Source organism: Somniosus microcephalus, chromosome 1, assembly GCF_052327205.1.
Source record: "Somniosus microcephalus isolate GS21.2 chromosome 1, FLI_Smic_1.0, whole genome shotgun sequence".
Taxonomy (NCBI): Eukaryota; Metazoa; Chordata; class Chondrichthyes; order Squaliformes; family Somniosidae; genus Somniosus; species Somniosus microcephalus.
The window spans coordinates 393719549-393733445 of record NC_140987.1 but is presented as its reverse complement, the minus strand read 5'-3'; the positions used below and the strand labels follow the sequence as shown (position 1 = coordinate 393733445).

Genomic DNA, 13897 nt, shown 5'->3' with positions numbered 1-13897 from the left:
AATGCTGATTATTTTAACTACAGGTCACTAGCTGACTTTCTTTCTAGTAAAGTGGCTTTCCCATGGTGCTGCTCAAGGTAAGTCAGAGGAAGCACTGTTATAAGGACAGGAGTATGATAGCATCCAATGTACTAAGCATTATTCTACTGGATGTCTGTTGAAAGGCACACAATTTTACCCATTAAAATGTCTTTTAATACCTTCATTAAACTTTTTATTTCATCACCTCAACCTGTCTCAAAAGCACTGGATTTTACCCTTTTTCTTACCAAAACAGTTGAATGGATTTCCCAACCACATATGTGCATTCTAAATGCATGCAATTTGCAGAAATTTTCCAAAATGCATCAGTAGCCTTCTTGATGTTGAAGGGATTCGTTGTCTCCCCTCATCCTGTGATGATTTCTAGAGTTTCTTTGCTAAAGTAAATCTCAAAAATGTGTTTCAGGCAAGATTTCCATTAAAAATATTAACAGGTCCTTTACTGTTCTGAATTAGTCAATATTAAACTCACCAACACCTGTGGGTTCTTTTGTTGATATTTAAAATGCAAAACACAGATGGCTTTTAAAAAATGTATTGCATTTTCACAAAGGAAAAGTAGAAGAGGCATTCAGTTCCTCCCCCCACCCCATTAATAAACCTAGCTGGAGCGTGAATTTGAATTAATGTTAATCATGGCATACTACCCCAGCCACTCCTAATACCGTGAACCATTTTGGACACACGCACACGCAAATAGGTACAATGGGCCAGAAATTTGGGTCCCCACGGGTGAGTACGCGCTGTGTACTCACGCGCAGGGCCAACGAAAGTGCCGGTTTCGTGCATGCATGGCGCATGCGCGGGAAACCGGATCTTCCGTCCGTTCCCTTGAAAGGAGTTCACAGGTCGAACGTGCGCGCCGGAGAGGCAGCGCGTACGCCTGGAACTTGTGGGGTTTTTTTTATTACAGGTTTCTCCGGGAGGGTAAGTCTCCAGCAGCTACGCTTTTAAAAAGCAGTTGCAAGGTCTGCTTTTAACAAGGTAAGTGGAGAATTAAGTAAAATTAAAACATTTTCCCCCACAGATTTATTATTTTTAAATACTTTAAAAAGGTTAAGTTTATTTTTAGCCCTATTAAAAACTAATTAATTTTTTCAAAAAATAACTATTTTAAACAATAATTTAAATTTATGTAATTTATAGTTATTTAATTTTTTTTTGAAGTTTTAGTTAGGTTTTGAGGCCGATTTCTATTCATAGATTTGACAGGTCTTCCATGGCCCACGTGATCCCAGGGGACGCTTCGAACTAACTGCGCCCCTGGGATACGCAAGCACTGCCTGCCAGCAGCTGGAGCAGGCCCAGGCTCGGAATCCCACGCGGTCCCACAGCACAACGGCCGGCGCGCTAGGCAAGTGCAGGTCGAGGGCTTGCACTTGCGGGAAGCCTCCGACCCGAATTTCTGGCCCAATACCTTTTGTCATTTAAATCACACTACTGCCTTCCACCCCATCACAAATCTTCCCTTTTGTGCTTTCCTCCCCTCCCCACCCATTTCCCTGCCCTTGCTTAAAACTTGGTACATCTCTAACTTTTTCCAGTTCTGACGAAAGGTCATTGACCTGAAACGTTAACGGTTTGTCTCCACAGATGCTGCCTGACCTGCTGAGTATTTCTGGCATTTTCTGTTTATATTTCAGATTTCCAGCATCAGCAGTATTTTGCTTTTATATATATATATATATATATACACACACACATACAGACACATATGCACACACACTTGCTATAGTGTGCACTACCCGTAACACTTTTCCATATCTGCCACCCTTAAACTTAACCTATATGTTATATTTACATTAGAATGAGTCATTCTAGTTCAGTCAGCAAGGCAGGTGGCCCTATTCTCCACAGCATCACCTACCTTAGGCCTATAAAAATAATCAGACTCATTACCAAATTGGTCCCTCTCTTGCTGCACCAGACTTCTCTCCCCCTCTCAGCACTGCTGCTCCCACTCCACTCCTTTCTGTTAAAAAAAGCCATATTCCCAGCCATTAATGGGAACAGGCTTCAACTTATTAAAGTGCTTTCACTATCATAACAAACAAACAGAAGGCAATTTAAGCCTATTCCCAGTCACATGTAGGAAAATGGCTCTCTTTCCAGTCAGGTTGGAGTCCCTGAAGGGCTTCCTAGCATTATACACATCAATCAACACTACAATAAAAAAGCTAGGGTTCTGACTTACAACCTCAGTCAATTAAACTGAAGTTCCCTAATGTTTACTTAATAACAGATGGTCTTTGTGGCCATCAAGAGCAGTAGAATATATTGTACATTACATGGTATAACATTTTTGTTCTTGTAGAACAGTGCATCATCTGAATTGTGACAAACAGCATAGAACTCAGTAGTCAAGAACATTCCATAATGAAGGAGGACTTTAATACACTTTAAACACAAGCGCCATGTTAACATGAATCTGCCAAAGCCAAGAAGTACAGGAAACTTTGGTTTATCCGGAGGTTAACTGTCCGGAATGCTCAAGCCACCGGCAAAAATCAGGAGCCGTTTCGTTGGTTTTTTTTTCCTTTTGTTGCTTTTTTCCCCACCAGTCAGGCTCTGCAAGGTCTCGCTGAAGCTGTTGCTAAGCTACAGAGACACTTGCAAGGTACGGCCGGCTGTTTAGAAGCTGCAACAGGGTTTGTTGCCAGATACAGAGCTCAAAATCTCCGTATGTTTCAACATTAGCGCTGGTTTGTCTGGCAGTTTTGATGGGACGGCAACAGCTCGGTCCCGTCGGTGCTGGATAGCACAAAGTTTCCTGTATATATAAATTGTACAAACAATTTTCTACCTCATACAGGACAACCAGAGTTTAGGGAAATTTCCAGTTTCTTGGCCCCAATCATCTCCTTTTCACTATGGACGTACAATCCCTCTACACCTCCATCCCCCACCAGGACGGCCGGAGGGCACTCCGCTTCTTCCCTGAACAGAGGCCCAACCAGTCCCCATCCACCACCACGCTCCTCCGCCTGGCTGAACTTGTTCTCACATTGAACAACTTCTCCTTTGACTCCACTCACTTCCTCCAAATAATAAAAAGTGTTGCTATGGGAACCCACATGGGTCCTAGCTATGCCTGCCTTTTGTGCAATATGTGGAACATTTTTTGTTCCAGTCCTACTACAACAGTGACCACACTTCAAAAAGTACTTCAATGGTTGTAAAGCGCTTTGGGACGTCCGGTGGTCGCGAAAGGTGCTATATAAATGCAAGTCTTTCTCTTTCTCAGGTCCCCTCCCTCACCTCTTTTTCTAGTACATTGATGACTGTATCATTGCAGTTTCCTGCTCTCGCCCGGAACTGGAAAATTTCAATCACTTTGCTTCCAATTTCCACCCTTCCCTCATCTTCACAATGTTCCATTTCTGACTCTTCTCTTCCTCGACTTCACTGTCTCCATTTCTGGGGATAGTCTATCGACAGTCTCTATAAGCCCACCGACTCCCGACAGCTACCTGGATGACACTTCCTCGCACCCCGCTTCCTATAAAAAAGGACTCTATTCCATTCTCCCAGTTTCTCCTTCTCCATCGCATCTGTTCCGACGATGCCACCTTCCAGACTAGTGCTTCCGATATGTCTTCTTTTTTCTTCAACCGAGAATCCCCCTCTACTGTGGTTGAAATGGCCCTTGGCTGTGTCCGTTCCATTTCCTGCACTTCCGTGTTCACCTCTTGCCCTCCCTCCCAGAACCATGATAGGGTTCCCCTCACCAACCTCCACATTCAACCGATCACCCTCCCGCCATTTTTGCCATCTCCAGCCTGATCTCACCACCAAACATATCTTCCCCCTCACCTTTCAGCATTCCAAAAGGACCGCTCCACCCCTCGATCACCCCCAACACCCCCTCCACTTTCCACGGCACCGTCACGTGCAAGCGCAGGAGATGCAACACCTGCCCTTTTACCGCCTCCCTTCTCGCCACCCAGGGCCCCAAACACTCCTTCCAGGTGAAACAGCGATTTACTTGTACTTCTTGCAATTTAATATACTGCATTCACTGCCAACGGTGCGGTCTCCTCTACACTGGGGAGACCAAATGCAGATTGGGTGACTGCTTTGCGGAACACCTCTGTTCAGTCTGCATGCATGACCATGAGCTTCCGGTCACCTGTCACTTTAATTCTCCGCTGCACTCCCATTCCGATTTCTCTGTTCTTGGCCTCTTATATGGTTCCAACAAAGCTCAATGCAAGCTCGAGGAACAGCACCTCATCTTTCTATTAGGCACTTTACAGCCTTCTGGACTCTATCATGTTCAACAATTTCAGACCTTAACCTCTGCCCCTATTTTTTTCCAAGATGGCAGCTGTTGGTAATGATTCTGCTATACCCATTTACACCTCTTCTAGACCCATCTTTTGTTACTTTTCTTGTCCCATTACCATCTCCTTTTGCCTTGCATCATCATCCCTTTTGTCATTTAATCTCTCCAGCCTTCCACCCGATCACACACCTTCTCTTTTGTTCTTCCCTCCCCTTCCTCTGTACTTGCTTAAAACCGGTTACATCTCTAACTTTTTCCAGTTCTGACGAAGGGTCATCGACCTGAAACGTTAACTCTGTTTCTCCCTCCACAGATGCTGCCTGGCCTGCTGAGTATTTTCTGCATTTTCTGTTTCTATTTAAAATTTCCAGCATCTGCAGTATTTTGCTTTTGTATTATGTTTAGGGAAATTTGTTTTGGTATATTCATTGTTATAATTGTCTTGTTAAAATTAAAACTACATTTTAAAAAGTAAAAAATGTTCAGATTGTGATTCATAGTTAATAAAGGTATACATTTTTGTTTAACACCAATTTATTTTATTCTCAAACCTCATGAAAGCATGTTTTAAATGGAGCATTTTTTGCCAAATCATGCCAGTTGTTGCCTCCCTCCAGTCAGTATAACAACTGTAGCAAGATGCAACAATTTCCCCACCATCTGCCTAAGAAATAAGGTCAGGTTACAGGTGGCCGGGGATGGAAAGCCAGTCTGCCTCAAGCAAAATGGCAATCATAGGAGCGTATTAAAAATCTCACTTGTAAAATTTTAAAATGTATTTAATAGAATTACATTATTGCTACTAACAAGTAAAAAGAACAGTACTACGGGAGAGGGAAGTATTTTAAATATAAACTATATCCTCCTTTACCACTGGATAACGAAGGAAGTTAAGGATGGTATCAAATTGAAAGAAAAGGCATACAATGTTGCGAGGATTAGTGGTAGGCCAGAGGATTGGAAAATTTTTAGAAACCAGCAAAGGATGACTAAAAAAATTATAAAGAGGGAGAAGATAGAGTATGAGAGTAAACTAGCAAATAATATAAAAACAGACAGTAATAGCTTTTTCAGGTATATAAAAAGGAAGAGAGTAGCTAAAGTAAACTTTGGTCCCTTAGAGAATGAGACTGGGGAATTAATAATGGGAAATAGAGAAATGGCAGAGACTCTAAACAATTATTTTGGATCGGTCTTCACGGTAGAAGACACTAAAAACATCCCAATAATAATAATCAAGGGGCTATAGGGAGGGAGGAACTTAAAACAATCTCTATCACTAGAGAAAAAATACTAGGCAAACTAATGGGGCTAAAGGCCAACAAGTCCCTTGGACCTGATGACCTGTATCCTAGGGTCTTAAAAGTGGCTGCAGAGATAGTGGATGCATTGGTTGTAATCTACCAAAATTCCCTGGATTCTGGAGAGGTCCCAGCGGATTGGAAAACCGCAAATGTAATGCCACTATTCAAGAAAGGAGGGAGACAGAAAGCAGGAAACTATAGGCCAGTTAGCCTAACATCTATCATTGGGAAAATGCTGGAGTCCATTATTAAGGAGGTAATAGCAGGACATTTAGAAAATCATAAGACAATCAAGCAGAGGCAACATGGTTTTATGAAAGGGAAATCGTGTTTGACAAATTTGCTAGGGTTCTTTGAGGATGTAACAAACAGGGTGGATAAAGGGGAACCTGTGGATGTGGTGTATTTGGATTTCCAGAAGGCATTCAATAAGGTGCCACATAAAAGGTTACTGCATAAGGTAAGAGCGCATAGGGTTGCAGATAATATTTTCGCATGGACAGGGGATTGGCTAACTAACAGAGTCGGGATAAATGGGTCATTTACAGGTTGGCAAACAGTGACTAGTGGGGTGCCACAAGGATCAGTGCTGGGGCCTCAACTGTTTACAATCTATATTAATGACTTGGATGAAGGGACCGAGTGTACTGTAGCCAAATTTGCTGATGATACAAAGATAGGGGGGTTAGCAAGTTGTGAGGAGGACGCAAAGAATCTGCAAAGGGATATAGATAGGTTAAGTGAGTGGGCAAAAATTTGGCAGATGGAGTACAATGTGGGAAAATGTGAGGTTATCCACTTTGGAAGGAAGAATGAAAAAGCAATTATTTAAATGGAGTGAGATTACAAAATGCTGCGGTACAAGGGGATCTGGGGGTCCGAGTACATGAAACAAGGTTAGCATGCAGGTACAGCAAGTAATTAGGAAGGCTAATGGAATGTTGGCCTTTATTGCAAGGGGTATGGAGTATAAAAATAGGAAAGTTTTGGTGCAACTTTACAGGGCGCTGGTGAGACCACACCGGAAGTACTGTGTACAGTTTTGATCTCCATATTTAAGGAAGGATATACTTGCACTGGAGGCAGTACAGAGAAGGTTCACTAGGTTGATTCCCGAGATGAAGGGGATTGACTTATGAAGAAAGGTTGAGCAGATTGGGCCTATACTCATTGGAGTTTAGAAGAATGAGAGGTGATCTTATTGAAACATAAGAGATTCGGAGGGGGATTGACAGGGTGGATGCTGAGAGGATGTTTCCCCTAGTAGGGGGTGTCTAGAACTAGGGGGCATAGTTTCAGAATAAGGAGTCGCCCATTTATGACAGAGATGAGAAGGAATTTCTTCTCTGAGGGTCGTGAATCTTTGGAATTCTCTACCCCGGAGAGCTGTGGAGGTGGAGTCACTGAATATATTCAAGGCTGAGATAGACAGACATTGGAACTTCAAGGGAGTCAAGAGGTATGGGGAGAGAGCAGGAAAGTGGTGTTGAGGACAAGATTGGATCAGCCATGATCTTATTGCATGGTGGAGCAGGCTCGAGGGGCTCCTATTTCTTATGTTCTTATGGATAGTCTGAGGGGGGGGGAAAAGTCCTCACTGGTAGTATAAGTTTGTACTTTTTTATCTGCTTCTCTCATTCTCTGTGCCACAACCAGTAATTGCTGGAATGATCAATAAATCTATTTTTGGTGGTAATGGTCGAAGGATAAATGTTGGCCAGGACACCGAGAGAACTCCCTGCTATTTTCCAAATTGTGCCTTGGGATCTTATGTGCACCTGAGCAGGCAGGCAGAGCTTTAATTTAACGTCTCACCCGAATAACAGTACCTCAGACAATGCAGTATTCGCTCAGTACTGCACAAAAGCGTCAACTTAGATTATCCACTCAACACAGATTCAACAGTAGCCTTCAAAAGGGAATTTCATAAATACTTGAAAGAGAAAAAAAATTGCAGGGATATGGAGAAAGAGTGGGGAAGTGGGACTAACTGAATTGCTCATCGAAAGAGCTGGCGCAGACTCGATGGGCCGAATGGCCTCCTTCTGTGCTGTACTATTCTATGATATATGAACACAAGACCTTCTGACTTATGAGGCGAGAGTGCCATCATTGAGCTGTGGCTATATCAGCCAGTAAGCAACTTCACAATCAGCATCAGGATGACAATTAGATGTCCAAATTAGCAAAATTTAGTATTGGTGGGTATTGCCAAGCACTGTACAAGGAATGTAAATTTAAAATACACACATCTTCTTCTAGGTAGAGCAGGATGTACATTATAGAGAACGTACCTCAAACCCCCTCCCTACATGCACAGTAGTAAAGTTGCTCTTTAAGTACAAGATTTACCAAATATTAATTGCAATGAATTTGTTCGTCAAAAGGGATTTGATTAGGTGACCAAAAGTGATAGAAATTACAAAAAAATTAAGTGGCTATCTGGCAGCGATCAGGGACTGATGATAATAGAATATAACAGAAAAAAAAAAATCATTGGTTCATATGTAATGTGCATAGGAACTTAGGAACGAACAGGCCTGGAAGAGACCATTGTAGACACTCTGGATAAACCAAAGTTCAAAAATCAACATACACTATCATACTCCTTAACCCCATTTCTCTGCCAAATATCTATCCTCCTGAATTCGATGCTATGACTCGCTTTCCACAGGCAGCATGTTCCAAATATTCATCAAACTATGTAAAAAGTAGGTAAATCTGAATTGTTCATCATCTCTTCTGAATGGAATCTGTGCTCCCAATTGTCAAATTTATGACTGCAAAATTATTAGGGTTCAACTTATCTGTATGTGTACCCCTTAGAATTTTGAATAACTCAATAATATATCCCAAAACCTCGCTTTTCTCCAATTTCCTTAATCTATTTTTGCAGTTCACATGTCTGATGCAAGAGATCAATGCTGTCACTGTACTTTCGCCAATGTCAAACATGAGGCACCTGTGAAATTACAGAATCCATTACATACAACTAAGGGTCTTATTGCTGTGGCTTCAAAGCTATGCTATCATATATTGGATAGTGAAGGTATACTCCATGACCAGTGATGCTGAACCTGTGTGGGCCTGAAAATTGTAACAGAAGGCATAAATCAAAAGAAAGTGATTTTTCTGATTGACTGGATTGATGCCTTGCAAATTACTCTGATTTTATTTAGGGTGTATAGCCAGAGGGATGGAGCATAAGAACCAGAAAATGATAACGAGTTTGTCAATTCTGATCACTGTACAAAAAACCGTTGTGCGTCTGAAATGCAATACAGGTAGACTATCCTTTATCCGAAAACCTCGGGACCAGCCGAGTTTCGGATAAAGGAGAATTTCGGATTTCGGAAGGTGGGTCGGCGGGGGTCCGCGGGGGGGTCGGCGGTTGTCGGGGCTGGCGGGGTCGGGGGTCGGCGGGGGGTCGTGCGCACGACTTACCCTTTATCCGAACTTCCGCAACCGGAACCCTCTAAAAACCGAAGGTTTTTTCGTTCAGCGTAAGTCGTACGCACGACTTACGCTGAACGAAAAAACCTTCGGTTTTTAGAGGGTTTCGGTTTTCGGAAGTCCGGATAAAGGGTAGTCTACCTGTATATGTAGTGTTTCTACCAGTTTTCTTACTGGTGTCTGCTAACCACTGGGTATTATCCATCACATACTTAGCAGGGACCAATATGATCCCAGAGCCATAAGAAAAGCAGTCATAAAGCCCACACCTCACCAACTGGACGCAAGACCACAGGAAATCTAGTAGCAATAATAAAACTTTTCATCTGTATTGCAGAGAAGCTTCTTGACTTTGCAATCAGTGCATGCTAGCCATGCAGTATTGTCAGTCATATGCATAAGAGTAACTAAACATTGCAAAACCAAAAACAAAGCAGCCATGACAGTTCAAAACCAACTTCATCTTCAAGCACCCGAGAAACAAATGGAGTGTTCTAAAGAAATCTACCTGCTCTGTGAGCATCACTTGCAACTGGCTACCAAATCCCATCTGCCACTGCTTGCTCTACTTCTGGCCCAGCATACTGCCCTTACCAGTTCCTTCTGTGGCAATGTACCATGAGCAACACTGTAAGAGATCCCCCAGTATAAAACAGTTGCAGAAAGCAAGGCAGCTGCATAACAACTCATTTATACCTGCAGTGTTTGAGAAATAAAGGAGCATCTGAGTATGTCTTTGTTCCAAAATCACTCAAAATGCTCTAGTAAATCTATTAAAAGTCTTGATTCTCATGTTAAAGCTGGGTTGTCAAATAGTTACTTTTTAAATTAAATATATTTCCATAACATTCAACCACTGGTACTTATGTAACAAAAATCATAAATATTTGAGTTTTGGAATCTTTGGTGTTGAACATTTTGACTAAAGTTACATTAAAACTAAATGCATAAATTCCTGGCCAAATTTTGTTATTTGTATCAGAATGCCTGCACATTATAAACAAATATGCCAGCTCATTTTATGAGCTAGTGGGCAAATGCACCATGTGATGTTATATTAAACCATACAGACCTGAAAGTCTGTGCATGCAGTTAGTTGATCTAAGGTGACACAATAATTGGACAGTTATAATTGGCCTCAACACTTGAGTGGGGAAAAGGCAGCAAAAGAAATCATACAGGAATCCTACTCCTGTTTGCTATCCAGTGATTCCAAGTGCACACGCTGACACAGGTGAAGATAGGATCAGGCTCAGCTGTGATGCCCACCATGGGACAATGGCCCATCAACATTCACTTTTGGCTCACAAACAGAATTGCCATCTGGGTGCAATACTGGAGGGCTATCAGTATCTGTGGGACACTACCCCTGCATAAGTGAGCACAACATAAATGCATGTCTTTCTAATGGGGAAGGGAAAAATTGTGACGGGGTGGAATCCACTACGAATTTGTTAGCACCTGTGCAGTTCAATAATTTTTTTTGCAAAATTGGATAGCTTTAAACAGGACAATTCCGTTTAATATTGGAGTTTAAAAAAGGACATTGAAAAGTGTCTCTACCACACTTATGAAGGCTGATCTAATTAGTGATGTAGCGCGCATCAATATTATTGTAAATCAAAACTCAAAAATCACTGCAAAAGGGCAGACTGCAAAGCACCAACTCTGAAATACAGCAACCATTTAAAACAAACATTTCCCACATACTCTGGGAGTACAGCATTCCCAGCAACCACTATAATAAAAACGCTGAGAATAAATCCTCCAAAATAGTCTGGATTTAAAAAAAAATAAACTGAATAGTGAAAAGAAAGGACCGCGAGTCACTGCACATCTTACAAGGCTGAGAGTCTGGACAAGTTGCAGCGGTGCGAGAACCGCTTCAGGGGACGTCTATTGCCAGACGGCAGGAACATCCTGGCCCAGCCCGGCCCCGCGCTATTTCCAGCGACCCGGGCTGACTCTGCTCCGTGACCCGGGCTTATTTTGTTGTTTTTGTCGGTTGCCAGGATCCCGGCCCTATGCTACACCCCGTTGCCGATTTGCTCCTCTCCCCAGGTTAAAGGATATTATCACAGACTTCCCAGCGGCGCTTCTCGCTGTCGGTGCCGGCTTATCCATAAAGTCAGTAGACACTCGGCTCGCCCCCAACAGCTGATCCCCCGGCTACAGATCCCGTCCTTTCAGCTCGGCGCCATAGCTCCACTCAGCCAACGCCAACGACTTCGCCCCTCCCACAAAGGCAAGACAAGAGCGGCGCCACCTCACTGGCTGGCGCGCGGAGCGCCGCCCTCCCGCGTGTGGAAGCATCCGCCGCTCCTCTTGAGCGCAGCAGAAAGAAGCGGGTTTCTGCTCTTAAATAAAGGGTTGGCTAGACTGCTAACTCTTAACACATCTCGCTTTAAATATGTGACTTTTTACTATCTCATATCTCAAAATAAACAACCGAGTATATATAAACGGGGGCTGCAAAGCTTTTTGCTTATAAGCTTGATAGAAAGACTTGCATTTATATAGCGCCTTTCAGGATCACCGGATGTCCCAAAGCGTTCTACAGCCAATGCAGTACTTTTTGAAGTGTAGTCACTGTTGTAGGAAACACGGCAGCCAATTAACGCACAGCAAGCGCCCACAAACAGCAATGTGATAATGACCAGATACTCTTTTTAATGATGTTGATTGAGGAATAAATGTTGGCTAGGACATCGGGGATAACTCCCCTGCTCTTCTTTGAAATAGTGCCACAGGATCTTTTACGTCCACCTGAGAGAACATACGGGGCCTCGGTTTAACATCTCATCCGAAAGACAGCACCTCCGACAGTGCAGCCCTCAGTACTGCACTGGAGTGTCAGCCTAGATTTTTGTGCTCTGGAATGGTAAATCTAAATTTAAATCCTAAAATTTTTATGATAAGGACAGCTCTAACTCCTTTAATTGTACCCTTAAGGAGACGCTGGGTTGCCCCAGTGCCATCAACTAAAAGTCTAAACAAAAGTGCCACTTTTTAGAAGGGCACAACTAATAAAACCCAAATCATAAAAAACACAAATTCTCCCATATCTACTACACATTCCAGTCCCTGCAGTGTCCATCGGTCGCCGAAGGGCTTAAGCGTACTGGCAGACACTACATGCTCCTTCTCCAGGGTCACCTGGGCGCCAACAAAGCTGCGGAAGAGCGGCAGAGAGCCAGACAATCACCCCCGTGGGCTGCATCCAACCTGGACCTGTGGATGACTACCTTGGTTAGGCCTAGGAGTAGACCCACTCCTCCAACTTGCCTAAAGATCAGGAACGTGGGACTGAAGTGGAGCCAGACGTTGAGGAGCAGCCCCTTCAAATAATGGAACAGGGGCTGCAACCTCTCACACTCCGTGCTAATGTGAAACACGGACTTATCCAGTCCACAAAAGTTACAGGCAGCCTGGAAGTCGTGAAGTGGCATAAAAAACGGTTTGTCGGGACTGCTCCGTGCAGCACTCTCCACCCCAGAGCCCCAATGTGAAAGGACAGCTCAATGGTTTGAATTAGCCATTGTTGCCAAGTTCCAAATTAGGCTGGGGTACAATAGGGATAAGTCAACAGGTGGGATAATGGATTAAGTTCTGATGTTTGGTAATAAAGCAATGTTGGAAACCTTATTAACTAATGGCTCCACAATACAGGGTACAAAACGTGGAAAAATGGACATTATTTATAAAAACCCTGAATTTGGGGGAATTCCTTTCTGTGCATTAAAAGTAGCCCATATGTTAAGTGAACATTAGGAATCAGTGGTTGTATGTGTTAGTGCATCCCTGATTATAATCGCTCAACCTTTGGTAGTCGTGCCTTCTGTTGCCTAGGCCCTAAGCTCTGGAATTCCCTCCCTAAACCTCTCCACCTCTCTACCTCTCTTTAAGACGCTTCTTAAAACCTACCTCTTTGACCAAGCTTTTGGTCACCTGTCCTAATTTATCCTTATGCGGATCGATGTCAAATTTGTTGTCTTAAAATACCCCTGTGCAGCGCCTTGGGATGTTTTACTACGTTAAAGGCGCTATATTGGGGAAACACTGTGTGATAAAAATAATAACTTCCGGGAAGTTATGTCATCACTTCCTGTGAACTGTGAACTGTGAACTATGAACTATGAACTGTGTACATACCTCACTTCCTGTCATGTGTCACTTCCTGTTGGACTGGTATAAATACTGGTCTGTTCAGTATTGTAAGAGGCTTCTACCAGAGGCATGGTAAAGACCTCTCTTGTATATAGTGTGTTTATAAGTTACTTAAAGCTTACTTTAAAGTTACTTGATGGTAAGCCTCCTTTTTCTTACATCAATTTAAGTAACTTAGTATTTACACTCACGAATACTAGACCTTCGGACAAACTCGGAATTAAGGATCCAGGGAACCACCCATCATGGAGAAAATCCTTAGACCTATTCGTCTGGACTTGGACCCGAATGCACCAGCAGCTGGCAGGGTATGGAAGCATTGGTACCGTACTTTTGAGAATTTTCTGGATGAATGTGAAGCGGATGCTCCTGCTAGATTGAAGATACTTATCAATTATGTGACCCCAAAAGTGTTCGAATATGTTGATGACTGGGATAATTACGAAGAGGTGATTCGGGCACTTAAGAAACTGTATGCGAAGACCCCAAATGAGGTCTATGCTAGACATCTACTGGCCACAGCCCGACAAGGGCCAGGGGAATCAATTGACGAATTCCTGCAAGAACTTCGCAGGCTCAGCGTAGATTGTAACTTTCAGGCAGCCTCAGCTGAGCTGTACCGCCAAGAAATGATTCGTGATGCTTT

General features: G+C 43.0%; 1 protein-coding gene across 4 annotated transcripts in view; it reads right to left on the bottom strand.

The window, feature by feature from the left end:
• Positions 1-11386, bottom strand: part of ocrl (OCRL inositol polyphosphate-5-phosphatase) — a 138261-nt gene extending 126875 nt beyond the window's left edge. For 2 of the 4 annotated variants that reach the window (XM_085997421.1, XM_085997429.1), the window contains exon 1: positions 11159-11384. In XM_085997421.1, coding sequence (XP_085853547.1) covers positions 11159-11208 — 50 coding nt within the window. In that variant the 5' untranslated portion in view covers positions 11209-11384. Of the gene's footprint in view, positions 1-11158 lie in introns of all 4 variants that reach the window. The other 2 variants (XM_085997414.1, XM_085997437.1) reach the window with 2 other exon arrangements.
• Between the last annotated feature and the right edge of the window lie 2511 nt (positions 11387-13897).